This window comes from Cardiocondyla obscurior, linkage group LG09 (assembly GCF_019399895.1).
Source record: "Cardiocondyla obscurior isolate alpha-2009 linkage group LG09, Cobs3.1, whole genome shotgun sequence".
NCBI classification, from domain to species: Eukaryota; Metazoa; Arthropoda; class Insecta; order Hymenoptera; family Formicidae; genus Cardiocondyla; species Cardiocondyla obscurior.
In genome coordinates this window covers 4,394,230-4,422,176 of record NC_091872.1, presented here as the reverse complement: position 1 = coordinate 4,422,176, position 27,947 = coordinate 4,394,230, and the positions used below count along the sequence as shown (strand labels likewise).

The following is a 27,947-nucleotide window of genomic DNA, read 5'->3' as shown; positions in this document are numbered from 1 at the left end:
CTGTTACGTTCGACAGAAGCGCTTGTGCGGTGGCGGAGGAAGGTGCAAAAAGAAGAAAAGCGGTGGACGTCATAACGTCGCATTCCGAAGGCATTTCGGTTTGGAGCAACGCCCTTCCTCTCTCTCTTAAGTGCTCGAGTCCCGAGCGGAGGTCGCGTGAAGTTGCCTTCGGCCGATGCGGATTGCGGGAGTACGGGGCATTCGTCGCGGCGCGCGGAATTAAGGAGTTTATCTTTTCAGACTGCGGCGCGCGCAAGCGCCGAGCAGCGGGACGAAGCGTATCATCAAGCTGCCGATCGCACACCGCACCGCGGCTGGGACGGACACACGTCGCGTCGCGCAGCTCCTACACGGCGTTGGGTGGTGTGAGTGGAGCCGTTGGGAGCGAGTGGTGAGAAACAGTGGTGTGAAACTGGTGAGACGAGTGGTGGCTGACGACGACAACCGCACCGCGACATTTCCCATCATCGCGTCGTTGGCTCTCTCGAACCCCCAGAGTTCCTGTAGACCGCGCGTAGACCGTTCAGCGAGTCAACTCGAACGATGGCGACGACGACGACCACGAGGTTACGCGCCGTCGACACGTGCAACGGCGAAGGGACAACGCTGCGGAACGGCTTAACCTCCTCCCCGCGCGGTGCTGAGGACGCCGGCAAGATTAACGGATACACGTTGACTACCAGCAACGGCCACTTACACGTAAGTACATCTAAGTAGGCGACCTAACGAACCGGCGCACCGCACGTACCAGCGTGATTCCCTTGTTCGGCGCGTTACACCATGTCCGCTTCGCCCGCGGCATCCAGCAAATCCAGCCGTGTCACCCTCCTTCAGCTGTACCACTTGCCTCTTGCGAACCATATATTGCTACTGTTGATGTCACCAGCACTGCAGCTAGTGTGCCACGTACATGCGCCTCCTCATTTCCTCTTCTTCGAAGGGACGATGCTGTTAATCCTTAAATGGAACATTATCCTCGTAAGTCCTAGTCCACTTTATCTATTTACTACTTTAATTATAGCTTTAAACCTAATGCATTAAATTCGCAGAATTTTTTAGATTAACGCGCCAAAGAAAATAAAAAAGTATCAAGGATATCTGAAGAAAATATAAGGGAGTTTTTAGAAATCCTGACGTTTGAACATTATCCTAAATCATTCCTGTAATCCAGTGTTTCATTTGAGGATTAATCGGAATACTCGACATGATAGAGAGAAACCACATTTTTGAAACTCCAACTGGAAATGGGTGATTCGATTCAATCGTCGAAATATCGAGATTCTTGAATTATTTTATATTTTCGTACACTTAATAAGAAATACGAGAGATTATCTACGTTAAAAAGATAACGTACGCATTACTTCTCAATCTCGTTTGATTTAATTTGATTTTAAAACTTCAAAAATTTTGCCGAGGTTATCGTAGGAATTCCAAACCTACAACTCAGTCAAGTTTTATTTGGCTTGTCAAAAGATTTCGATAGTTTTTTTTTTTTTAATACGTGTTTCATTCACATTTGTTTAAATTCGTTTACCAAAACTAGGTACGCGATAATAAAATCTCAGTACAATAATAGACGTTGTTTCGCCTTGAAAATAAAAAATGGGGATAAAGGGTGATAGGGCGAACCTAAATAAATCTAAAACAGTATAAACGTTTTATAAACGACAAAGCCCGTATCAGATAGAGATTAAGATTTAAATCTATTTGGAATGTAATCAAGCGGAAGAGAGGGAGAGAAAGCCAATATCTGATGTACTAAACTTCGCTCTGATTCGTCAAATTGTGATCTAATCTTAATCGTAATCTGTGGTCTGATACAAGCTGATAATATGCAATTAAGCGGAAATATTAGAAGTATATCGCGCACGCGCGCGTATTTCGCTGAAGTTTTCGTTTTATTATACGATTATCACTGCGTCTGTTTTGCGACATAAGACAATTTTAAAACAATTAGTAAAATCAAGTTTTTTTTAATTAAAAAAAAGCTTTTGAAAGGTATAACGTATAAAAATCGTCCTGAGTTACTATAACTCAATGTTCCATTTGAGAACTAATCGCGGTGCGAGCGTTATCACGGAAATAAAATATAGGCTGATATTCCCAATTCATTCTTAAACTCAAAACTTTAATTTTTATGTAGATTAAACACAATGGTGTAGTAGCAGCTTTAAAACCTTATTTAACGGTCTTGAAATAAGAACGGACCATGAATGCCGGTCATAACTTGTTTCGCATTAAAAAGCATTGAATGAAGCGAGTGGCTAACTCGTTGCTTTTTCCATCGTGATGGTGCTTTGAGATACAACCACGCGATATTGCTGCTAGCCTGTCCATGAAATGTGATAAGTGATCCGCCAATGAGTAATCTACTTGCGGAAATCGCTATCAGTGCTGTAATCAACTTCAAAGATTATAACAGCTTTTTTATGTTAAATATTTCGGCTTCCTCTCGGTTTCATAAATAATGATGTAATTGATTTGAAACGTGAAGAGAAAAAAAATGCGTTATAGAGAAATTTTACATTCACACGATTACTGATAAAATGTGTCCAGCTTTTATCTATGCAAGCTTACTGAATTTGTAGTCAAATTTTACATTATTATAACTGACAATTTATGCAACGATAATGCAACGATACCATGGTTAAGATAGTTAGTCGGTGACGATACTATTAAAAAGTTAATATCAAACAAAATGCAAAAAAGCTGGAAAAATACTTAACTGCCGTGTTATCGATGCATAAAGATCTTACATTGTGAATATAAAATGAAATACATTCGCGACTTTGCAGTTATAGACTAATTCTGCTATAACCGTAGTATAATAAATAACTTTTTGATAACGTAAAAATTATATAATTAATTTTGCAACCGGCGGATGGTTTACATTTCATGATTAATGCCACTGATATTTCTCACATAATTTTAATTTCTTTCAGTTTATCATATCAGTTCTTAACATATCCCTCGATTATACATATATGTATAAATAATATAATTGTAGTTAAGTAGAATTAATTTAAGAGGCACTATAATTGCGCAATAATATTATTGATTAATAAATTTTGTAAATCGCGTAAATTAATGTACAAATTTATTACAGTTTCCTCGAGGTTCGTCAAAAGCTGAATTTAAAAAATCACAGTCGAAGGAATCCTTTGAAAAAGTTCCATTCATCACAGCAGCGTTGACACATCTCGGTTTCTATATTCTTATGTTCCTGGGATTTATTAATGAGCTATTTTTTAATTCGAAGATTGCCACCGAAAAAAATAGAGAAGTACGACAATGGTTATATTTTATTTCTATTTATATTAATGATATTGCATACGAATTTATATTTCCAATATTAAACTGTGTACTAGCATATTCAGTCTTAAAACATAGTTTTTGTTGAAGTAAAGTAAAGTTGAACATAATAGTCATACAAAAAAGATAAGGCATTAATTGATATATTTTTTTTAATTATTGACTTTAAACTAGTAAACTTAAACGGTTTTCTTCACTACATCTAGAACTAGTATTTTATAGGTTTTTGCGTTTTTTTAAAGTTTAATGATTTTTGTTTGATAATTTATTTTTGTTATCAATTGTTACATCGCACAGGCAAAATGCAACTGTATTTTAACAACATTTTATTGTTTGTGCATCATGTAAATGTTATTTATTAAATATTCGTTTTAGGGGTATGCTCCACTCTACGATAATTTCGAGAAGTTTTATCTCAAGTACGTTTATAGACGAGTTAGAGATTGTTGGAACAGGCCTATCTGTTCTGTTCCTGGTGCAACAGTTACATTAAAAAATCGGGTAACTCATGATTACGGATGGACGTTTCAGTAAGTTTGACCACGTACAAAAGTCACGATGTGTCACGTATCGATAGAATTAAAATTTTTAACTATTTTTATTTTAACAGATTTACTGGAACTGAAACGCAATGTATAAATTTGGGCTCCTATAATTACTTAGGATTCGCTGAGGCGAAAGGTAAGTGTGCCGATGACAGTATCAAAACACTCAGGAAGTTTGGTTGTGCCAGTTGCAGCACGCGTCTCGAATTAGGTAAATAAGCATTACTATTATTTATAATTTATTTCTTATATAGAATATTCATTTACTACGGGACATCCTGTATATTACAATGTAAAAAATACACGAGGAGAAATTGAACGAATTATTTTAAATATGTTAAGGTAATATGCCGATACACGATGAACTAGAAAAATTAACTGCGAAATTTTTGGGAGTCGAGGACGCTATAGTATTTGGAATGGGATTTGCCACAAACTCTTTAAATTTACCTTCCTTGGTTACGAAAGGTTGTCTAGTTCTTAGCGACGAGAAAAATCATGCATCACTTATTCTCGGACTGCGACTATCCGGTGCAGTAACACAGATCTTTAAGCATAACAGTACGTACATTAATAATAGTATAATTATCTTTTGTTAAAAATACAAAAAGATTATGGTCCACAGACGTGAAACACTTGGAAGAACGTTTAAAGAATGCCGTTGTTTTCGGTCAACCGAAGACTGGCGAACCTTGGAAGAAAATAATTATCATTGTTGAGGGTGTTTACTCTATGGAAGGTTCAATCGTCCATTTACCTGAGATATTAGAATTAAAAAAGAAATATAAAGTTCGTAAAAATAACTGATTAAAATCTTTAAAGATTACTTTATTTCTTTAAATTCTTGTTAATATACATTTTTTTAATTATCCGACAGGCCTATCTTTATGTAGATGAAGCACACAGCACGGGAGCCATGGGAAAACACGGGAGAGGAGTTTGCGATTATTATGGCATTGATCCTCGCGAAGTAGATATACTTATGGGAACATTTACGAAAAGCTTTGGCTCAGCGGGTGGATATATAGCCGGGACAAAAGTAATATTTTAACGAATTTTGACTTTTTCGACATATTTTTATATTCTTATTTTTAATAGGATATTTATTACAGAAATTGATAAATTACATAAGGATATATGGCCACGCGCATACGTACGCGACATCAATGTCGCCTCCTGTAACGCAACAAATTATCACATCGATGCGAATTATTGCAGGGGAAGATGGCACCGATGCCGGTGAAAAACGCATTAAACAATTGGCCAGAAATACGAGATATTTTAGACGTAGATTAAATCAGATCGGTGTTATAATTTACGGAAATGAGGACTCGCCTGTTGTGCCTATGCTAGTTTATTTATTTTCTAAGATCGGGTAAGTGAGATAAAATATTATCTTTAAAATCTGAGTTTTCAGCTTTATTCTATTTTTCTTTTTGTAATGTTCGACATAGCACAGTATGTCGCACCCTAACAACTCGTAACATTGCAACCGTTGGCGTTGGATTCCCTGCAACTCCATTAATGGAGGGTAGAATTCGATTTTGTCTTTCCGCCGCACACACAAAGGAACAATTAGATTATGTAAGTAACAACTCGTAAATCAAAAAACTTACTATTTTAATCGCAATTCTGTTTATATCCCAGGTATTGTCGCATATTGAGGACATTGCAGACAGATTAGGGTTAAGATACTCGAGGAAAATTCGCACTCCTACGAAAATAGAGTATTCCGACAGCGAAGCAGAATGACCTACCTCGTAAAGTAACAATTCGTTAGATAATTTGTTTTTATGACGGGTTAAGATAGTCAAGAGCTTTAAATATTGCCATAGATCCAAATATAATTCACTGCATCATTCAGTTATTAAATATGAAAGTTATATTATGATTATTATTAACATCAAGCTAATGCTTATGTAAATTTTTCTCAAAAATTTACAAATGTAAAGATTTCTACATGAAGTTAAGAAATAACTGGAGGACGTATAATCTATACAAGATAAATGTAAGAGAAGATCGGAACAGGATTAAGTACATTACATGTATAATTAAGACGCGAAATTTTTCACTATAATTTTTTTCTAATGTCGATTTTATGCCAAAAAGAAGTGCTATTTACAAGCATTTTGCAAAAACACTATTCTACTATATTTTACGCACCATTACAAACTCTAGAAATACATAGCGCTGCATTTAACAAGATAATCGCATTAAATGATAAATATGCTGCTATTTGTCATTCCATTTCATTTGCTTTTTATAATAAGGAATTACACTGCCTCCAGATATGTTCTTACATTTCACGATTCGTATGTATCGAGCAAACAAATTAATTTCATTAATATCGTTAAATGCCAATGAGTTATAATTGTATATGCATACCGTTAAATTTGTTTATTCATTTTTATAGCATTTACGCATAGCTGAAAAAATATTTTAAGATTAAAGTATATCAAGTAAAAACATTCCAAATACTAAAATTAGTAAATTTTTATGACGATAACCAATTCTCTCTGAAAATGTCACATTTTGCTGTACAATTATTTAAGGTAATTAAATTAAACAGAAATACTTTTAAATAAAACTTTTTATACACATTCCTTGCAATTTAGTAATGGGATTGGCCTCGTAATTAATTTATAATAATTTTTTAATTTTCCAAAGATAATTTTCTGTAAACGAAATACAATTTTACTTAAATAAAAATTATATAAGTACACATATTGTACGATACATATCAATACAATTTCTTTTTAATCAAAAAATATCTCTGACACGGCTTTTTCAACTTTTAATATTTGACATGTTTTTCTTCATAATAAACTAAATATTTTCTTTCGCGCACTAATTAACAAGACATAACATATATTAGTAATGACACAATAACGGAACAATAAAAAAAAATCAAATTTGTTAATTTGAAATATTTAATGATTGTTGGAATTACATTTTCATTTTATTAAGCATACTGCCATCTTTGTAATATCTCACAAAATGATCTCGTAATATTTATGAAATTACATATGACTGATGAATCAATTTTTTATGATATTAGATATAGTATGACAATTTACCTAAAAGTTGCAATTATTTTTTAATCGCTGTCATTATTACAAAGTGATAAATGTACGAAGTGTAACAGAAACAGGATACATAGCTGTGTAATATGTATAAACATATTCATTACAATTCATATAAAATAAAAAAAATTTATTGTTCCTTACTAGGGCTTATACATACATATTTTAATGATTCATATGGCCAAATTGATTGTACTTTAGTAAGCAAAAATATAAATATTCAAAGACGCAAAATACATCACGTTGGTCCGTTTTTAATTTAATGTACATCTTGTATTATACAACAGTATATAATAGCAATAAGAAATTCTTGACAATCCAATAAATTCAAAATGCAATTCAAATACATTTATCGCGTAATGAATTTAACGCAAAATATACTTCTAAGTGACTTAAAATAAAAATTAAATGTGGATTACATTATGCAAATATATATTACACTTAACACTAAAAAATTTGAATCTTGTATGATGTAAATCTCTCATTCGATATAATTGCTTCGGATTTAAATCGGATAATTATGTATTTTTAACTTTAAATATGATTATATATTACAATAAGCAATAATATTAAGTTTTATTTTTTTTTTAGATATATTTTCTTACACTTTCAATAGTTTTATTGTAAAATATATATTTTAGGTTCTACTTTTCACAAGGTATAAATATAATAATTGTTTTTTAGATAATTCTTTATATTTTTCTCATTATTTTTTATTGCAAACTTGTACATGAAAGTGTAAGAAATATCACATGTACAAATCAATCTTCATAAATCAAATCCACTTTCTAATTAAAGCGTATTTAAAACATATCGTGCTTTAAGCAAAATACTGCTTTGTAAAGAAAAAGGGTGTTTTATATTAGAAGATTTAATAAAGAAAAAAAAATAGTTTTGAAGCTTACAGTTAACGGTTGTTAAAAAGTGGATGAGAAATATTAATTAAAAAATTGTTGAATCGCCCGTCTTTCTCAACATTCCACGATTTTGCAATGTATACATTCCTAATAATCAATAGGGCTATTTTTGTAATTAGCAAACGCTTATGGCAAAATATATTACCATTACTATGAACTATTGCGGTTTATTACCTTTTCCTAAAAATTTCAATTAAAAAAAAATATATATTTGTTAAAAATATATATATGTTAAATATATAAAATTATTTAAAATTATATATGTAATTATTCAATAAAAACCTGATGGCATGTAAAAATAAATATAAAATAAATTTATTCAACATCTACATGCTTTAAAATACTTTGTAATTTGTTAAAAACTATACTATTGGTACATATACAATTTTCAAGATAATACGGTGGTTTTATAAATACAACGTCTTCTATGAATAAAACATCATTCTCTTCTTTAACTGGAAATTGATTGTCTAACAATAATTGCATAATAATATTTTTTCTTTTAGTGATAGTCACTTGTGGAAGTTTCGCTGGCGATGATGAAAATAATTCCGGCATAGGCATTTTGGCTTCCGATGTTACTTCCACATTTTTTACGGCATGATTGAATATTATTTTAAGACGATATTGAGTAGGCGTTTTCGATTGTAGGATCACAATACTGTAAAAAACGTCATTATTTACAATTAGATAATAAAAAGTGACAGTCTTAAAAATTTCTAGAATTAAATTGGAATTAAAAATTAAATTTTACGATAGGGTTTTGTTGTATATTTCCATTACATGATTTAAAATAATTTTAATTAAGTTCTTCTAACCTTTCAGATACTGGATCAACTGTATAAGCAGTACCACAGTAAACATTGTCATCTTTCATCGTAATCTTAATCTCCTTTCCGATGTAACTTTCGAATAAAATTGGATCATTTTTGTATACTTGATGTGAAAATTTTAAATTTGTTTGTGTGTTCATATCAAAGTTATAAAAAATGTAAACGACGGTATTCGAAGCTGCCTGCCGTCTTCTAAACTTTACAGAGGTTAGTACTTTCAGACTGCACCGTCTGCACCTTTCTGCACATATTATATTAGCTCGAATGTTTTGACTCTTGAAGAGTGAGAGCTCGGGATGCACTTTGCAGAATCCAGTCAAAATGTGAGATAATTATTTAAAAAATGTAATGAATATACTTACAATTAATTTGTATAATACGCAGATAACAGACAATTCTTGAAGCAAGTTCTTTACGAGATTACAGTAGAGGAAAGAGACGAATAGAACACAGGGTAAATATTCTTAACTTTTGCATATCATTGCTTGAATATGGATAAAACATACGTTTATTTGATTTCTTTGAAAAATAAGTGTTTAAAAAACAAATAATTATTTTATTTTGTGACGTAATATTGATTAAACTTTGATTTATTGTGATGAAAATATTATTTTAGGTTATGGTAATTATCAAGAAATTATAAGCTTTTATATATATGTATATACGTACTTTATTAAAATCTAAATAGAAATTAATAAATTATTATTAAAAATATAAACGAAACTGTTATACGTGAAATTATTTAGACAATAAATGAGAGATATAAAATTGCAGGATGGTGATATATGGTGTGTACATTGTGTCCAAATCTGGTGGCTTGATCTTCAATCATGATCATAATGTTCCAAAAATAGAAATCGAGAAGTCATTTAATTTTCCACTTAATATTAAATTGAATTATGAGAACAAAAAAATAGTGGTGGCATTTGGGCAAAAAGATGGAATACATGGTAAAGATAACTGTTAATAAAGAAGATGGAATTATTTCAATAGATTCTTAAAGTGATTTTTTCCTTCTTTTTAATAAAAGCACAAAAATAAATGATACTTTTTAATAATGTATTTTAGTGGGACATGTATTGACTGCTGTAAATGGAAATGCAGTATCAGGACGTGAACTTGAAGATGGAAGAGACATTTTGGAAATGTTGGAGCAACCAGAAAATTTTCCTATAACACTGAAATTTAGTAGGGCAAAAATGACGACGAACGAAAAAATATTTTTAGCTTCAATGTTCTATCCTCTTTTTGCAATAGCAAGTCAACTTAGTCCAGAACCACGAAGTTCTGGGATTGAAGTTCTTGAAGCAGACACATTTCGTTTATATTGCTTTCAGACATTGACAGGAATTAAGTTTATGATAGTAGCAGAACCATCACAACCAGGTATGGAAATTTTGTTAAAGAGAGTTTATGACTTGTATGCAGATTATGCGTTAAAAAATCCGTTTTATGCGCTAGAAATGCCAATTCGCTGTGAATTATTTGAAACTAATTTACAATCATTGTTGGAAACTGTAGAAAAATCTGGTATAAGCAATGTTTAATTTTTATTGATTTATATGTAATTTATTCATAAATTTACAATATTTAAGAGTAAATATGAAAATAATTCATATTATTTACATTGGAGGAATATTACTTGTTGCAAATATTAATCTAACTTATTAACAGAATTTAACAATAATTGTTTTATTTAACTCTACCTGCTTCTAATGTTTATTCTGAAAATATTTTTTTTAATTTAACATAAAGATTTTTTATTTATGGTACTGTATTCCATTGCTTTTTTAAATCAGGCTCTGTAATCTGCAAGATAAAAAAAATATCGTAATGTATGTAAAGATAAAATATTTTTTAATTGGCTTAAAAACTTAACATTTTGATACCTTCATCGTTAAATTATCTACGCAAGCATTACGTATACGTGCGGCAGTTGCGGGAGCATCAAAACGAAAATAGCCATGAATATTCATATTTTTACGAGCTGCTTTAATTGCTTCCTTAATTGCAAAAAATGCAGATGATGCCAAAAACAGTGGTGGTTCGCCAACAGCCTTTAAAATTAAATTGCATATTGATTTATGTTAATATGCAACAACTTTAAAATTCTTTAAAATTTCATAAAAAAAAGATATACCTTAGACGAATATACAGCTCTTGGATTTGAAACTCCTTTTAACAAGGACACATTAAATTCTTGAGGTATGTTAGTGAAACCTGGCAATTTGTAGGTACCAGGTCCTCTGCTGAACAAAGTCCCCGTTGGTGAGTAAATCATTTCCTCCAATGTGAATAGACCATATCCTTGAATAAAGGCACCTTCAACTTGCCCTATGTCAATGGCTGGATTTAAACTTTCTCCTAAATCCATGACAATATCTGTTCGTAATACCTGTACAAATAATTAAGAATATTATCATAATTTTTTTTTATAATTGCGCTCTTTAAATCGGTCTCACACGTTATCTTTTATAACAATAATATGATATATATATAATAATAAATACCTCATGATCACCGGTAAGACAATCAATTTCTACCTCCGTACAAGCAACACCATAAGTAAAGTAATTAAACGGATTTCCTGTATTAGTTTCGAAGGAATATCCGATATCGGGAATTTGATAAAAACCGCTGGCGGACAGACTTATCCTTTGATAATATGCTTTCTTTATCCAATCTTCCCAAGTACCTTTTGGATCATTGTCAATTATCGGTTGTAATCGTTTCATGATTTTCTTGCATGCGTTCTGCAAAATTTATTTTTGTATTAATCAATCTGTTTCTAATTGCATGTACTGAAATATTAGTTAAATATTGTTACACACCATAACAGCCATGCCATTCAAATCAGATCCACAACTTGCCGCGGTTGCAGATGTATTGGGAACTTTATCGGTAGCCGTTTCAACAATATGTATTTTGACAGGATTTACTTTTAATATTCTGCTAGCAACCTAACATTATATGTAAAATAGATTTAATTTAAACTTAAAAGATATAAGTTTGAAGGAGTAAAATTTACATTAGCTCTCAATAATGCAAAAATTAGCTAGCAAACAATTGGTAAGTAAATGATTAATTCAATTTGTACCTGAATTACTTTTGTATGTAAACCTTGTCCCATCTCGACGCCACTATGACTAATTAACACTGAACCATCAATATATATATGTACTAGTGCACCTGCTTGATTCAAATGAAATGCAGTAAATGCTACTCCAAACTTTGTAGGTACGATTGCAAGTCCTTTTTTCTTGAATCGGTTTTCTCTGTAAAATTTATCGGCAATTTTAGTCGTTGTTAACGATTCAATTTATAGTAGATAATAATTACTTACCTATTATAACGTCGAACCTCAACTATTCTTTCATCATAATGGGACGACATTAGACATTCGCGCCAGCAGCGATCTAGAGTACAATTGACAAGTTGCTGATTGTAATGCGTTAAGTCGCCTTCTTTATATAAATTTAATTCGGACAGCTAGTACAAAAAAAAATTTTTTTAATTATTAAATTTATTTTTATCAATATGCAAAGTGGAATATAAAAAATTACATACTTTTGCGACGTCCAGATTCAGATAATCAGCAATTCGCCGAATGATATTTTCAGCTACAAACATTCCTTGCGGTCCACCAAAACCTCGAAAAGCCGTATTCGATGGTAAATTAGTTTTACACATGTACCCATATATATCCGATACTGGAATTCTATATGAGTTTTCAAAATGAAACATGGCGCGTTCTAATATCTAAAAATAATAAAATTATTAACCATTTTTTTCATATTAATTTACCAATCATATTTAATTTCGTAATTTTTTTATGCTACTTACCGATGTTGATAAATCGCGTGAGTAGCCTGCGTTATTATATATATGTACTCTCGCTACTTTGATGAGACCATTATTATCAAATCCAACTTTATACTTGAATAAAAATGGATGTCGCGTTCCAGTTATCATCATGTCTTCATCTCTATCCAGCATGCAACGAACTGGTCTCTGTAATCTACGCAATTCAATTTTTTTTTTTTAGTATTAGCATTTTATTTCGTTCGTATCAACGTTTAACGAGTAGACATATACATATATGTTGGAACGACACAATTCTTAAGCTCATTATTACGTTATTTTACATTATTTAATTTCTACAACACACCTGTGTGCCGCAAATGCCACTGGTATTGCAAGTAATAACGAACGAGATTCTTTTCCACCAAATCCACCCCCTATACGCTTCACACGAACGTTAATTCTGTTCGAATGTATATTTAATACATGGGAAATTAGTTTTTGTATCTCAGTAGGATGTTGCGTGGAGCAAAACACTTCCAGTTCATTGTCTTCGTGTGGCACGACAATAGTAGCATTAGTCTCCAAATAAAAATGCTCTTGACCACCTATACGTATTTCTTCTTCTAAAATATGGTCGACTTCCGCAAATGCTGCATTCGCATCGCCTTTGATAATACGTTTAGGAAAACCAGGAAAGAACGATTTATGTTCGATAGCGTCCTAAATAAAAGTTATAAATATATATAAAGTATATATACATATAAATATATATATTTAATGCAATTAAAATACCTCAATAGTTATGATAATAGGTTCTAAATCTTCATATTCTATTTCAACCATTCTCGTTGCAGCTTGAGCGATTATTTGGTCGATAGCAACAATGGCACCAATAATTTGGCCCTGGCTGGTAACCTAAAGACATAGACAAATATTTAGTAACTAAAAAAAAATAGAATGTTTTTTTTTTGCAAGAAATTACTTAAAATTAAAAATAAGATAACAATTAATATACATATATCAATTTTAAGGGTTTCTTACCCACCTTTTCTGATACAAATACTTCTTCGTCATGAAATACAGGGCCTACCCATCCATTATCTTCCGCTATATCTTTTGAAGAAAAAAATGAGACGACTCCTTCCATAGATAACGCTTTTGATGGATCAACTTTCAAAATTTTTGCGTGCGCTCTAGTGGAGAGTACTAATGCTAAATACAATTCATTTGCAAATTTAGGAATATCATCACAATATATCGCTTCGCCTGATGCTTGTTTGAATGCGCTAGCGTGCACTATAGGACGTCCTATTAAATCATGCGAATCTTGATTTTTTGGTACCTGTCAAAAATTACACAATATAATTTTTATTGCATTTAAGTTTAAATAATAAGCATTTAGATTGAAATATTACCACATGATAATATTGTGAGCTTTTTGGTGCTGTATAATGGAAGCAATCTGAAGCATTTTCTAGTTCCTTTGTAATATGTACGATATTTGAAACGTCTTTCGATAATTCCTTAGAAATATGCAAAAATCCTTTAAAAAATAAACTGAAAAATATACTTAAATTATTTTTAGTACACTTTATTAATATTTTTTTCAACTATTATCGCATTTTAATATCGAACCTGAGAGTAAGAGATCGACGATATTTAATCATTCCTCCTGGTGCATTATCCGCTAATGGTAGTTCCTCAAGTAAGGAATCATAGATTTCTTCTAAGATCGATTCATTCCATTTTCTGAAATCACAACATTAAATAGAAACCAATTTTTTTTCGAACATAAAAAATAAAAATCTAAGCTAGAAGTAAATTTTACCTTTGAATTATTTTTTGACAAGTTTGTCTTGCTAAGATAGTAGTAGGCGCCATACCACCGAATGCAAGATGCGTTTCTTGAATTACATTTGTGTCAGGAACAAAGTAAACATTTAATGCCATATTGACTATTGCGATATCATCATCTCGCCTTTTCGCTTGTTTATACGCAATAAAATATTGATTCTGCGAAAAGATAAACGTGAAAAACAGTCGTTATTCATGTCACAATAAAGTGGTTTATTAATTATCACTATGTTACCTTTTTCGTGAAGGGAATGTCAATAGAAATTAATACTTCTTCAGGTAGAACAACATTACGTCGATATCCGGTAAAAAATGTATGATCCATTGGTATAGTCCGATTGCCATGTTTTAAACTACATAAATTTAATTTAATACCTGCAGCCATAAAGATTGGATTTAAATCCGATATTGGACTTCCAGTCATTATGTTGCCACCTACAGCCTAATTAATATAATTTATATCTTATTCAAGTAAAATTGCTATAAATAACATTAGCAGTACACATATTCACATTTTCAAAAAGGCGTTTATACTTACAGCAACATTTCTTATCTGTTTTCCAGCAAACCAATGCAACATACTTATTATTTCCTTAAAGATTCTTGTATTATATTCTAACAACAAAATATAATTAATATATAATTATTTATAAATTAAAACTTTTAATTAGAACAGTTTCAAATATAATTCTAAATGCATTACCAGGTTTTATTTTAACATAATGCCTCAATGTTTCTTCAAGCTCGGCTAAAGTCACACTTGCTCCTATTCTCAATACTTCTGACGTTTCAATAATCTCATGCATTTCTTTTATTTGTGTTGGTTGTATAAGTATCGGATATATCAAATGTTTAAACTTTATTTCAACTCCTGTAATAATATCAAATAATTTTTTAAATATTGTAATGACATAGCAATAAGTAAAAAAAATACGAACCGATCTCCGTGTTACCGATGACAATTTTAGCGTGTGGATACTGTTCTTTAAGAACAAGTAACGTCTTGAGATTCGTTGGTCTGTACCAACTGATATTTTTTCCTTTTATTATTAGATACTGCTCATCCAATTTAGATTCAATCTGCACAAAGAAGAATAAAAATCGCAACACAGTTTACATTTTATACTCTATATTTATAACATGTTACTTGATACAAAATATTTTCAAGCATTATTAACTTACTTTTAACTTTGGTGGGAATATCGGTTCTTGAGTAGGATCGTACGGTCGAAACTCTTTGGAGTTGAAAATCTCAGGCACTTCTGACGTAAAAGCCTTTTTACAACAGGCGTCACCCATTGAACAAACTCTCGTGTTATTTGTTCCTTCATTATGTCCATTAGTTCTCATCTGCGATCGCTCCCATTCTTCCGTGAAAGTTTTGAAACCTTCTATGATTGGCCTATATCCCGTACATCTACATAAATTACCTAAAATGTATGTTAAAAAAAAACATTACGCACTATGCGCTTAGGTTTCAGCAATATATATTAACTTGGCGTACGTAAAATTATTACGTACCACACACATTCTTTAAATGTATTACCTTGAAACGCAATTTCTAAATTTTCCATAGTTGGTTTCGGTATGCTACGCAACAAAGCGTACATAGACATAACTATACCAGGTGTGCAAAATCCGCACTGTGACCCATGTGCCATAGCGATACGTTCTTGTACCGGATGCAACTTGATTCTTGTGCTACCAATACCCTCGACGGTGGTTACAGCTAAACCATGCACCGCGCATATCGGCGTCAAGCATGCGTTAACAGCTAAATGACTGTTTTAATTTATAAAATGTTAAGAAATTAAATAATGTTAAAAATAGTATAGAGATTACGTTATTTCGTCGTTCACGATAGAAAGGATACATAATTTTTCCAGCAACGCGATTATATTTTGAAATCATAACAGTACAAGCTCCACACCCTCCTTCTGCACATCCAAGCTTTGTACCGGTCAATCCAACTGAATTATTACACATTAAGGATAAATAAGTCAATGTATAAGACTTATTTTTCTAATTATTTTTTTTTTAATTGTTTCAGCAATGAATAATGTATAAAAGGATACGTTTGTTGCGAAGATACCATAACAGAGTCCATTGCGGCTCTACATTTTTATCTGATACCTAAATTACAAAATATATAATATATAATATAATAACATTACATATATAATAACAAAATATATAATATAATAACATAAATATTTTTTACTTATAAAACAATTACCTCTTTTCCATTTACGTAAAAGATAAGAATGTTTGATTCTGATTCTTCCAGTTCACTACCGTTTGTATTGTTTTCATAAAATTTCTTGTGACTTGCAAGCCCATTGCACATAGGCAGTTGTTTGATAAGCTCCTTTTCCATTTTCAAATCGACACTGTTGTACTTCTCTTTAATACATATATTGTATAATTATATTGCAACATTCTTACTTTATGATACAAAAATCTCAGTAATTAAACACCATTTTAAGTTACATGTATTTCTAGTCAAATAATGATTCTTTCTATTTTAAATCAGATACCACATTAATAGGCTTAGCTATTTGTATCACGTTTTTGTATTTACGATTGATAGCGATTCACATTCTATTACTTAATAACAGTCTCTGAATTACATTGGAGTCGCACTATAGCTGATTAAATTGATAACTGTCAGAGTAGATGTGTGTGGGTGCATGTTACTCAGTACAAAAGCGGTAATAAAAGGAATTAATCTTGGAAAATAACAAGTATAAAAGTTTTAGATTTACTTTAATATTATTATATATATATATATATATATATATAAATCGTTTAAAAATGTTCTTATTTTTGAACATTTACGTTTTCTTAAATGCACCAGGTGATAAAACGAATATTAGGAATGTAACGTATAATTTTTACATACTAATTATATCAATTTACATATGTTACGTATTGCAAAGTACTGCAAGCACAGGTTTTCGCGAAACAACAGCTTGCTTGGCAAAAGCTGAGTTAAGAAAAAAATATTTAAATATGATTTTGATTAAAATGGAGATATATATTCAAAGCCGAGGAGGTCGCGATTACGACTGATGAAAATTGTTGCGACACTTAAGTGTGAACGCGATTAGATGAAATAGCATGAGGCAATCAACGGGCAATGTTCTGTTAAGATCGTTGACAATTGAACAACACGTAACGTTATCGCATGCTTATCTACGTTACTTGTAATATAGGAAAAAAACCTATATTGTTACATACATATGTACTTATACATACCGTTTGGTTCCGTTTAACGCATTAATATTTCACCTAGAGCGTACTCACTCGTCCAACGTTACCGCGCTCGCCGCACGCGCTAAACTAGTCAAGTGGCAATAAGAATGCCTCCCAAGGGTTATCGGGTGATACGTTATATCTACTGGATGACGTATTATTGACGACCCCTGCAGACTTTCGAAATGCGCTTTTTTTTCTACTTTATTTGTCGAGAAGACAAGCTAAAGAGCAAACAACTTTTCTTAGATATTCACTGACAAGCAATAATACTTGTTAGATCAACGCGACGTTTGAAATATTGTTGATAACAACTTATTAGAACTTCTTTGTTACGCAATTATTGTGAAGGAATAACGACGCTGGAACGCATAACGTTCCAAAATAACAGCCAAATCGGTAGCATAACAGCGGCAGCAACGTTATAAAACCAATTGCCGTATATCATGGAATCGACGATGCTGAATACGAGCGCTTGCTTATTGGCGCGATAGCCTCGAAAAAATAAAGATAGAATGGGATCAGTAGAAAAATTAAAATATGTGTAACCCATCACGACAATCGCCGACGAAATGAATGGATGGAGCATAATCCACGCAATATATTGACAACAACGAAATCTGCAAAAATGAGATTAATGTATTAATAATCGTCGGAATAAAAAAAAGGAAAATGTTTGCGATAAAACATACTTCATAATAAGAATATATTTAAATCACACTGACCTTGATGCAGATACGTGATGAGGTGTTATCAATAATGTAATGGGAACGTATACAACAGCCGTTATTAAAGCTAACGAAAAGTTATGCATGGCTATACACATCAGTGCGGTGGCCAGCTCGATCAGCGCGATGACGCAAACAAGCGATATATTTTCGTATTTGATGGATCTGCGGATTATTTTTATCAGTAACGTATCATTAATGACTGTACAAATTACTGCTTGTTTTTATTACCTTCTTAGATAGAAACGCCACAGCAATGTGAGAATCGTGATTAGAGCAAAACCAATATACATTGAATCTTCTGTACGCAAATTAAATATCTGTGATCCAATTAGGGTGAAAAATCGGGGAGAAGCCATTACTAATATACCAAATATGTGTGCCCACAATACTTCGGAAGCGATACTTCCGATGTCAAATTCTTCGACCTATTCAACAGAACAGAAATATTTGCAATCGTAATTTTAAAAACATGCTAGATAAAGTTTAATTTACTTTATTCGATAAATCTTGCTTATCCTTTTCCGTTTTATTTGAACTATTTGATGTCTGTAGTCTTTGCCAAATAGAAAATGCTTTAATAAATACACTGGCAATTATTAGCACCAAAGGTCGCATATATAATCCTATAAATGAACAGTTTTTATTTTTTTTTACTTATAATTATTTGAGCTTGAGATATAAAAAATATATTTAAAATTTATTTCTTATTTCTTACCAATAGAAATATATCGATCGGTGGAAGGTAATAAATAGAAAAAATACGATTGATGGAAACGCTCTAATAAATTATTAAGTGACCTCACTATACTTTCTACTATGCGTCCGACTTGATAAAAATTCGCTTCCGTTTCTTTTCCAGACCTTTTAAAGCCTTCTAACGTAATAGCTTCGATACCAAACCTGTGATAACAATTGCACAATATTTTATTGAAACAATTTATTTAAATTAAATATAATTAAGTTTTAGGCGTTATACTTCGTATTATCAAGAATCTTGTAAGCATATGTTAATATACCTGTGAAAAAGTCCGTGATTACCAGTTGGCACTCCGGTGGCTTGTGTTGCTACCATACTCATTAATGTATTAAAATGATACCACCAACTTTTAAACTTGTCTCTATAATTGACATCAAATCGACGTTGGAAAGATTGTCGAATTCCTTCCTTAGCTATCATATTTTGTGCTAAATTAAAGAGATCTAGGTTGGGCAATTGCCCATTTAATCCTTCTATCTAAAAAAAAAAAATAATTTTTACAAATAAAGTAAAATAAAATAATATTTAATTATGTACCTTGACGTCAATTGATGTGACTTTTATCGCATGAAATTCGAGATTGATAGCAGCCTGAATAGACCCGGCTCTTCCCGATAAATCTCCCGCTATCAGGATTCCTTCCTGGCCACTGGTAACACCATGATATGCATCAAGCCAGGCTTGCATACCTAATTGTTCATGCTCCGTTACAAGAAATATTATATCCTTTGCCCAATATTTTTGTTCTAAAAATAAAAAACTGTTAGAAAGTATTTTGCAACTCGTCTCTATCACTATAATAATAATAATTTTTAGAGATTTACTTCTGCAAAATTTTGCAAAGGCAAGTAATAAGGCTATTGAAGGTGCAGTATCTAAATAAATGCTGTTAATAGGTCTATATGGCACACTAACTACAATGGCTTCAGTACTTGATGCTCTTGGGGCTCTAACAATGCCATAAATATTCTGTCCTGCAAACTACAAAACATATGTGTGAAGTAAGAAATACATCGTGTAAGTAACACAGTTTATTCTAAGTTTTTATTCAATTAAAGTTGTGATTATTACCTTTTGTTCCTGAAAAGGATAAATCAACGAAAAGTTATGTACATGTACGTCTAAATGGAGCTGACTGAATTTTGCCGAAAGCCAGGCGTACGGCATACCATCTGGGTATCTTTTCATTTCGTGAATTAATTCGTGATAGTACTGTTTGGACGTTTGCTCCAAGTTACTCTCTTTCGTGACTAATCCAGGAAGTAAAGCATTCTCGGAGAAATAAGTACCTGGAAGGTAAAACTGTTTGTTTAAGTGCGCAAATAAAAATTACACGTAGCTGCGCCTTTGATTCTCGCGAGTAAAGATTTTGTTTCGGAAGACCGCACACGTACTGTCATTAAACATCGGTAACGCCAAGAGCGTTAACCAAACAACTCCTCCCACATATAATACAAAGCACAGCAATTTTTCCCATTTCAATAATAATTTTATCATTTTGCCGGTTCCAGCTCTGGGATCTGTGAGTAGACCCATCTCATTGATTTTGCAAAGATACACAATTCAAAACCTTGAAATATAAAAAAGAAAGCTTTGCACGTCACAGTAGCATGCCTGATTCAGGTCCAGGCTGCCCAAGCAGCCCAGGCTCTTTTTAATTAAATTTTCTACAGTCAGCGGCAGCTCGTAGAGAAATATAACCTCTCAACGAAAACAGCTCTGAGAAGTCGGAGCATCGGACTCCGATAATCGGAGCTCGGAACGGTCGGTTCAGCTGACGAGAGGACTGTTCTCTTTAACCGACTTAGCTGCATCGGTCAAAATAATTTTTCTTTATTTTTTTCATATCGCAGTTTACAAAAAAAAAATTAGATTTGCTTATAAATACTGTCAACGAAACGAGAAATAAAAACGTAATAAAGATAGCATTAGGAAACCATAGTTGACGATAATGAGGATGATCATTGAACGAAAAACCTGTTGAATACAAAACAAGCTTTTAAAGATCCAAATAAAAATATGCATATACAACAATATTTCCAAATTGTGACGTTCTTGCAACTGTTAAATTTAATTATTGCAGATTTAAGTAATTATACATTTAAAATTATACATTTTATATTATTACATATTTTTATCATTATTTTATTTCTCATATAACAATGTTTATAAATTGTTCGGTTATTATATATATATTTTTTTTCTTTTGCAGTGCATAATGAGTCTAGCATTGATTTATCTAAGTGCAAGCTATCTCAACTAGGAACTGAATATAAAGGTTTTATTACAACAACTGCTAGTGGTTTTCACTGTCAATTATGGACAGCCCAACGACCATTTTATGTTAATTTATTAATCTTTTTTACCTGTTAATCTCTATAATTTACAATGCATTTATTATTAATTAAAAATTGTCATTTCTTTTTTAATAGATTAATAAAAATATAAGCGATTCAGATTTTCCCGAGAAATCTATGGAACTTGCCAAAAATTATTGTAGAAATCCTACTCAAGATCCTAGAGGTCCTTGGTGTTATACATTAGAACCAACAGTACTTGATGATGAATGTGATATTCCACTTTGTAGTTATAAAGGTAAAAATTAATAAAATATAAATCATGCACAGATTATTAAACAATAGTTAATTGAGATTAAAAATGGCTTACGTAATTGTATAATAGATTGTATAATAACGGGACCAGGAGCCGAGTACGGCGGAAGTTATAGTCGTAGCGTTTCAAAAAGAAAGTGTAAATCTTGGAACAGAAAATATAAATTTGATAATAAAAAAGTAAAAAATCTGAATTGTACTGTTAGGCGTATTATAGAATCTAAAACACAGAAAAATACATTTATTTGCATTAACACTTATTTTTATATTATAATGTTTCATAATTATTTTTAGAGTGTTATGTTTCGTAATAAAGATTTCCCAGATGGATCACGAGTGAAAGCAAATCATTATTGTAGAAATCCAAATGGTGATACTGGTGGTCCTTGGTGTTATGTAGAAGAAAAAAATTACGAAGGTGTAGAAAAAGAATATTGCGACATTCCATTTTGTGATGATGAAGGTATTTGTGCAATTAATAAATAAATTAAATTTAGTTTAAATATATCGCAAACAAATGTTATTAATATTATAAGACGTTTCCAGATTGTATAACGTATTCGCAAAAATCACCAACGTATACTACATTAACAAGATTAAATAATACTTATGGAAATGTATCTTTTTGGATTAAACTTTGGAATCCTTTTGATGAACAAAATGTATATCCATGTTATAAATTTTTTTAACAATATAAATTATAATGTAATTATTGAGATTAATTTAATATGCGTAGGCAAAAGTTAAAATATTATTAAGTGTACTTCCAATTCCATCTTCTGCTAAAAAGATCGCTCAAGATTGGAAAGCAGGAGTTGAACTTTTAATTTCGAATAATGTCAGCGGTCAAACATACCCAATTACCAACGTTAGTGCAAATAATTTGAGGCCAAGAAAAAAACATGAACAATGTAATTAATTTAATGTAATGTGACATTTAATTAATATATATTTTCAGATGCATTTTTTTGAAAATACACCTGGGATATTACTGAGTTCTAAATGGACTGGCCTGTGGATTGCATGGAGTGATGGTTTTATATCCCTTGGAATACATAACGTACTTAAGCCATTAATTATGGACAAATACAAAATGGAAAATAGCATTTCAAGTTTATACCTCGACAGTTTTTTATACTATGGCATTATGGGCACCGGAATTTTATGGAGAACAGAGTTTTGTCAAAAATGTATAGTAGCATACGTAAATTGCAATAGTGCACATATATTTTTCTTGTTTTTTATTGAATTCTTTATTTCTCGTGTGTTTAGACTGTGAAAGTCATATAACTTTTGGAAATAAGTTTTTAAACATTTGGCCAATACAAAAGAATAATGACACGCGAGATATTCATTTTTATGTTCGTGCTAGCCATAACATCGAAATACAGTTGTATCAAACCCCTGGATCATTATTTCCTTGTTTTACAGTAAGAAAAACTTTTTTATGTTTATATATTGAGATTAAATAAAAAGTTAAATATATAATTTGAAAGTATGAACAGTAACGAATGTTCATTTTAGATAGAAATTGGACGTAATAATGTTACATCCTTGATATATCAAGAAAGTAAGAAGTCAATAAAACAATATTTAAAAGAAGTTGTAATTAAAAAACTGATAGACTATTGGAAATGGAACGAATTTATTATCAGGTAATATATATTTTTTAAATTTATCTTTTTGAAAGTTACGTATATCTGTCTAGCGTATAAGTTTTCACGTGCAATATTTTTAGCATTTTTGGGTCGCATTTACGTTTATTTTCGCAACGTACGTATGGGAGTGAAGAAATTATAAATGTGAATCATGATTTATTTCACACTTTACGTTGGTTCAGCATTGGAAGCGATCAAACAATAGCACACTGGACATTATTCTGCCCACCTGATGGTACATATTTTTATTTTCACTTAACGGAGTTGACTGTTCATATAATAATTAAAAAGAAATTTATTTTATTGAATAGAAACTGACAAAGTGGAAGACCCTCAACCTCCAAACTGCATTCACAATATCGCAGATTATCAATATCAAGGAAATCAGTGGACAAGTATAAGAGAACTTCCGTGTATACCATGGATAGCAGAAGAGGTTTTTTTTTCTAAATATAATTTTATAAACGTATATTTTTTAATAAGACTGTCGTTTACTTTTTAGATACCATTTAATGAGAAAATAGCAGATAATTTTGTCGATAAATTTGTGATAAAAGCTTTAAATAAATGTCGAAACCCGACACATGATCCTGGCGGACCTTACTGTTATACAATTTCTACTTCATATGCCATTTATGTTACAAAACAATTGTGTGCTGTACGAATTTGTAGATCATCAGGTATTTTAATTGACGTTATTAATGTACATACATTACATATTGCTTAATTGTTTAAAATGCTTCTTTCTTATTAATATATTTTTTACAGAATGTCGAATGGCAGGAACTGCTAATGATTACATAGGTACATTATCAACAACTCGTTCAGGTCGAACTTGTATAAAATGGTTGAGCGATTATGATTCCGAATATATAGCGACATCAAATGCATCACTAAATACAAGACTTCCGACCTCTAAAACATTACGAGCGCTTCGCGCACAAACTCGCTTCAAACATTTAACGATGGAACAAGATACATTATCTTCGCAATCATTTATGAAACCATCGTTATCAAACTTATCACAATCAGAATTTATAGTTACGAAACCTGTCCAGCTTGTCGACCAAGTATATTTAAATAACAGTCTTTATCCTGAACTTAGTGTACGAAAGGCAAATAATTATTGTAGAAATCCTTCGCGCAATATTGCTGGAACATGGTGTTACACAACAGATCCATTGGTACCGCAAGACTTGTGTGATATAAGAGATTGTGAGAAACCAGGTAAGCCTTCTGATGAATGTAAATTTAATTAATTAATTATTGCAAATTCATATTTATTTTATTAATCTCATACAGAAGAATGTACCTTTTTCGTAAAAGGACATGGCATTGGACGACGATTATATGTTCTACCAGAATATCGTACAGAAGGCATACATTTCTCATTAAAAGCATGGGAACCTGACCAGCCAGATTCTATAACGTTTGTATTCACTGCCGATGACGGATTAAAATCTCGTTACATTCTTAAAATTGGAGCTTTAAATAATGAGAAAGTACTTCTCTATTATCAATCAGAAGAAAACGGTAATTTAAAATCTAATTACAGTATTACAATTTTTTAATTTAACTTCAATAACTTTGTTCTTTTCTTCTCTGTTTCTTGATTATTTATTAGATATAATTTTGGTAAAGAAAAAAACATTACCGCATTTGTTATATCTTGGTAAATGGAGTAGCTTTATTATTCGCATACTCCGAGGACATATTCTTCTTTATTACGAAGGAGCATCAAATCCGTTATTTGAATGGAAGCATTCTGAACCAGCCAAAGCATTTTTACCGATCTATTACTATTATAACAGTGAGAAAGGACATGCGATTGGAGTTGCTTTCGACTGTGCTTCAAGTATATCGATCAATGTATACGTAAAATTAATATCACAATTATATTAAATCACAAAATTTTTGTATTATCTTTTGTTCGATTATTATACGTATAGGATGCCATATAGAGAACACTCAAACTGATCGGTACACTAGAATATTACCATTATCGACGTGGTTGAAAGAAGAAATAATTAGACCCAATAAACTAATGCTGATGATTCGTGCCAAAGGTGTTATTTTAATACCATTACTTTTGATGCCCGCCACACCAGGGTAAGTATAAATATATATTATTCATTTTATTTTTAAACTTTTTATTTCTAGCGCGTTATTATATTTTATAGTTTTTACATGCTCAAACTTGGTAAACGAAATCAATGGATATATTTTTTAAAAAATACATATCCTAAAGTAAGAATTTATCACAAGCAGAGAGCACTGACGCCTATATTCAATACAGATTCATGGACCAATATTACGATAAAGTAAATTAATTATACGCACATATAAATTCGATCTATTGAATATAAATTAAATTAAATAGGTTATATAACTAATTCACGATTTCTTATGGTTTTATCGAAAAGATGGTCTGAGAGTACAATTCAAATATTTTGCAATGGGACAAATGTATTTTACTATGTGCATCGTCAGCCGCTCGTCTTTTATTTTTTCTCGCTTGCTGTAGAACCGAAAGGTTGGGCTACTTGGAGTGCGAATTGTATACCGTCAGGTATCAGTCGAAAGTGTATAAAGACGATCGAATTTTAGAAACAAAAATTATTGTTACTGATTTGTTTATTATAATCTTGCATCTTATCGTTTAATCGCATAATTGAGTTTAGATATAGATGGACCGCCCTTGGATGGCGGATGGTCAGAATGGGGACCATGGACGTGCAGTGCCAGTTGCAACGGTGGCATAGGAAGTAGAAAACGATATTGTAATTCTCCAGCACCTAATGTCCGAGGAGAACCTTGTATAGGACCCAGTAGCATGACAGGTCGTTGCAATACGATTCTTTGTGGCGACATAACTGACGGTACGCCGATTCAATATTGCTATTATTCATTAATATTCTATACAGCTTTTATTTTTCTACGAGCTAACCAAATATTTTGTTTTATAACGTATAAGAAGTAAGTATATTATTTTCTTAGCGAGTTAAGAATATGCAATATGTTAGAATAATTTTTATGCTTTAATTAGATACCATCAATCTTATAAAAAGAATTATTGCACATAATCATACTGCTCTTACCGTAAAAGAATACTCGTCAATATCACTTCCTTCGGATTTAATTATCGTGAATTTTATCAGAGCTGAATCACCAGATTCTGAGATACAATGGTCTCGTAACGGAATTTTTATTCAAAACAGTGACAGGTTAGAAGTTAAAGAATACGAAATCGGTAAATAACACAATATTTGCAGTAATTAATTATTCTTATAGAGACATTTTTTATGAATATAACTTATTAATTTTTACAGTAATTAATAGAGCAATATTAAATGATTCGGGCGTGTACACGCTTACTGTACATCGAATAGATGGTACATATACGATAATTAAGGTTATAACTTTGGCAGTGATCCCGATCAAAGAAAGCATTATAATTCGAGAAACTTTACCTATGTATGTGACATGTCACTGTGCTGTTCTTAGCTACGTATATTCTGATTTAAAGGTTTATTGGACTATCGATAATAATGTGTGGAAAAATTATGGAATCACATTGCCCATAGCTATTAATGTTGATTACATTCCGATTATAAATAAGACGCATCACGGCACATGGAAATGCATTGTAGAGCAAACTGATTTAAATTTTAAATGGATAACAAATGTAATTCGCGTAAAAGGTATTGCTACAAATATTATATATATAATGTTTTAATATAATATAATGTGAAATATTCTTTTTATTTGTCGAATAAGTTCTTAAAGCTCCAAATTGGCGTACCCATTTAATGGAAGACAAATTAACACGACCAATTTTTGGACGGATGCCAAGTGAAGAATTTGTGGCTTATTCAGTATTAGCTGTGATATTATTTCTGGTGTGCTGCATTGTATTAAGTCTTGTACTTTACTTCAGGTAATGCTTAATTACTATATTTAATTATGAGAATTGTAGAAATTAAATCAACATTTTAACGTTTATTTGTTTTGTTTATACAAGGTTTCGAAAAAGTTTGTGACTTGACATAACAATGGCAAAGAAAAAGATGCGTAAAAAAATTTGTGACGGAAAAGAGAAATTTTATTATTAAGATTTTGGCAGTCACACATATTTGAATCGTTTATAATTTTGGTTAGGATATATGGACGATATGTAGACACCAATGTGAATCAAACGAGATGAAGGAAGGGTAAATGAGAGAAAAAAGAGGGCACCTCGAAAAAAGAGCATGAAGACCCTCTCTCTGCCTCTAGGGCGGGAGAGATTTGCTTCACAAGGGAGAAGACGTGATCGGTGGGGAGTGAGAAGTTACCAGCAGATCGGTAGGACAGGCCTGAGGGTAGTGCAACGAAAACAGAGAAAAAGGGATAATGGAGGCTATTTGCTGGAAACTGTAAGAAAGACAAGAACAGACACTCTAAGAAGCTGGAGAGCGAAGAAGAAGAAGAAAAATAGAAAGAAAGAGTAAAGCAAAAGAGAGAAAGGAAGAGACGGAGAGAAAGAAAGAGGAGAATAGAAGGAACGAAAGAGAAAAAGAAGGAGAAGGGGAGGAAGGGGAGGTAAG

General features: G+C 31.7%; 6 protein-coding genes across 9 annotated transcripts; 3 read left to right on the top strand and 3 right to left on the bottom strand.

The window, feature by feature from the left end:
- Positions 1-292: 292 nt before the first annotated feature.
- On the top strand, positions 293-8,014 carry Lace (serine palmitoyltransferase long chain base subunit). 2 transcript variants are annotated; one of them, XM_070661714.1, is made up of 10 exons: positions 293-699; positions 3,107-3,283; positions 3,688-3,842; positions 3,923-4,068; positions 4,200-4,418; positions 4,483-4,646; positions 4,735-4,896; positions 4,970-5,232; positions 5,312-5,441; positions 5,505-8,014. In XM_070661714.1, exons 1-10 carry the CDS (start codon positions 544-546, stop codon positions 5,607-5,609), a joined length of 1,677 nt encoding a protein of 558 aa, XP_070517815.1. In that variant the 5' UTR covers positions 293-543; the 3' UTR covers positions 5,610-8,014. The 2 variants fall into 2 exon arrangements, with proteins under 2 accessions (XP_070517815.1, XP_070517814.1); XM_070661713.1 differs by having other exon boundaries at positions 582-978.
- A 142-nt stretch (positions 8,015-8,156) lies between these two features.
- On the bottom strand, positions 8,157-8,896 carry LOC139105552 (gem-associated protein 6). The gene is made up of 2 exons (XM_070661729.1): positions 8,676-8,896; positions 8,157-8,518 (listed from the first exon to the last, which is right to left on the bottom strand). Exons 1-2 carry the CDS (start codon positions 8,828-8,830, stop codon positions 8,173-8,175), a joined length of 501 nt encoding a protein of 166 aa, XP_070517830.1. The 5' UTR covers positions 8,831-8,896; the 3' UTR covers positions 8,157-8,172.
- On the top strand, positions 8,889-16,479 carry Trs23 (trafficking protein particle complex subunit 4-like protein Trs23). 2 transcript variants are annotated; one of them, XM_070661727.1, is made up of 4 exons: positions 8,889-9,144; positions 9,465-9,640; positions 9,759-10,076; positions 16,399-16,479. In XM_070661727.1, exons 2-4 carry the CDS (start codon positions 9,466-9,468, stop codon positions 16,413-16,415), a joined length of 510 nt encoding a protein of 169 aa, XP_070517828.1. In that variant the 5' UTR covers positions 8,889-9,144; position 9,465; the 3' UTR covers positions 16,416-16,479. The 2 variants fall into 2 exon arrangements, with proteins under 2 accessions (XP_070517828.1, XP_070517827.1); XM_070661726.1 differs by lacking the exon at positions 16,399-16,479 and having other exon boundaries at positions 8,889-9,013; positions 9,075-9,144; positions 9,759-12,157.
- On the bottom strand, positions 10,233-17,868 carry Ry (xanthine dehydrogenase rosy). Of its 2 annotated transcripts, none has more exons than XM_070661703.1 (25): positions 17,607-17,868; positions 16,585-16,751; positions 16,424-16,481; positions 16,222-16,318; positions 15,895-16,130; positions 15,531-15,778; positions 15,287-15,428; positions 15,052-15,219; positions 14,887-14,963; positions 14,584-14,790; positions 14,323-14,507; positions 14,130-14,243; positions 13,910-14,051; positions 13,540-13,836; positions 13,287-13,409; positions 12,859-13,214; positions 12,534-12,708; positions 12,258-12,449; positions 12,034-12,179; positions 11,788-11,965; positions 11,522-11,650; positions 11,201-11,443; positions 10,831-11,085; positions 10,580-10,747; positions 10,233-10,499 (listed from the first exon to the last, which is right to left on the bottom strand). In XM_070661703.1, the coding sequence occupies exons 2-25, from the start codon at positions 16,723-16,725 to the stop codon at positions 10,455-10,457; spliced, it is 4,122 nt and encodes a 1,373-aa protein (XP_070517804.1). In that variant the 5' UTR covers positions 16,726-16,751; positions 17,607-17,868; the 3' UTR covers positions 10,233-10,454. The 2 variants fall into 2 exon arrangements, with proteins under 2 accessions (XP_070517804.1, XP_070517805.1); XM_070661704.1 differs by having other exon boundaries at positions 16,585-16,746.
- On the bottom strand, positions 17,790-20,836 carry Gaa1 (glycosylphosphatidylinositol anchor attachment 1). The gene is made up of 10 exons (XM_070661712.1): positions 20,486-20,836; positions 20,163-20,380; positions 19,916-20,072; positions 19,629-19,837; positions 19,351-19,568; positions 19,050-19,234; positions 18,827-18,957; positions 18,563-18,759; positions 18,329-18,496; positions 17,790-18,223 (listed from the first exon to the last, which is right to left on the bottom strand). The coding sequence occupies exons 1-10, from the start codon at positions 20,625-20,627 to the stop codon at positions 17,944-17,946; spliced, it is 1,905 nt and encodes a 634-aa protein (XP_070517813.1). The 5' UTR covers positions 20,628-20,836; the 3' UTR covers positions 17,790-17,943.
- A 34-nt stretch (positions 20,837-20,870) lies between these two features.
- Positions 20,871-27,522, top strand: LOC139105317 (uncharacterized). Its single transcript, XM_070661330.1, has 24 exons — positions 20,871-21,180; positions 21,304-21,434; positions 21,524-21,686; positions 21,774-21,883; positions 21,998-22,166; positions 22,250-22,365; positions 22,440-22,571; positions 22,662-22,893; positions 22,976-23,133; positions 23,228-23,358; positions 23,442-23,596; positions 23,673-23,797; positions 23,864-24,041; positions 24,130-24,588; positions 24,664-24,894; positions 24,986-25,216; positions 25,311-25,471; positions 25,522-25,682; positions 25,785-25,930; positions 26,043-26,240; positions 26,408-26,585; positions 26,653-27,062; positions 27,139-27,298; positions 27,383-27,522. Exons 1-24 carry the CDS (start codon positions 21,111-21,113, stop codon positions 27,399-27,401), a joined length of 4,224 nt encoding a protein of 1,407 aa, XP_070517431.1. The 5' UTR covers positions 20,871-21,110; the 3' UTR covers positions 27,402-27,522.
- The last annotated feature ends 425 nt before the right edge of the window (positions 27,523-27,947 follow it).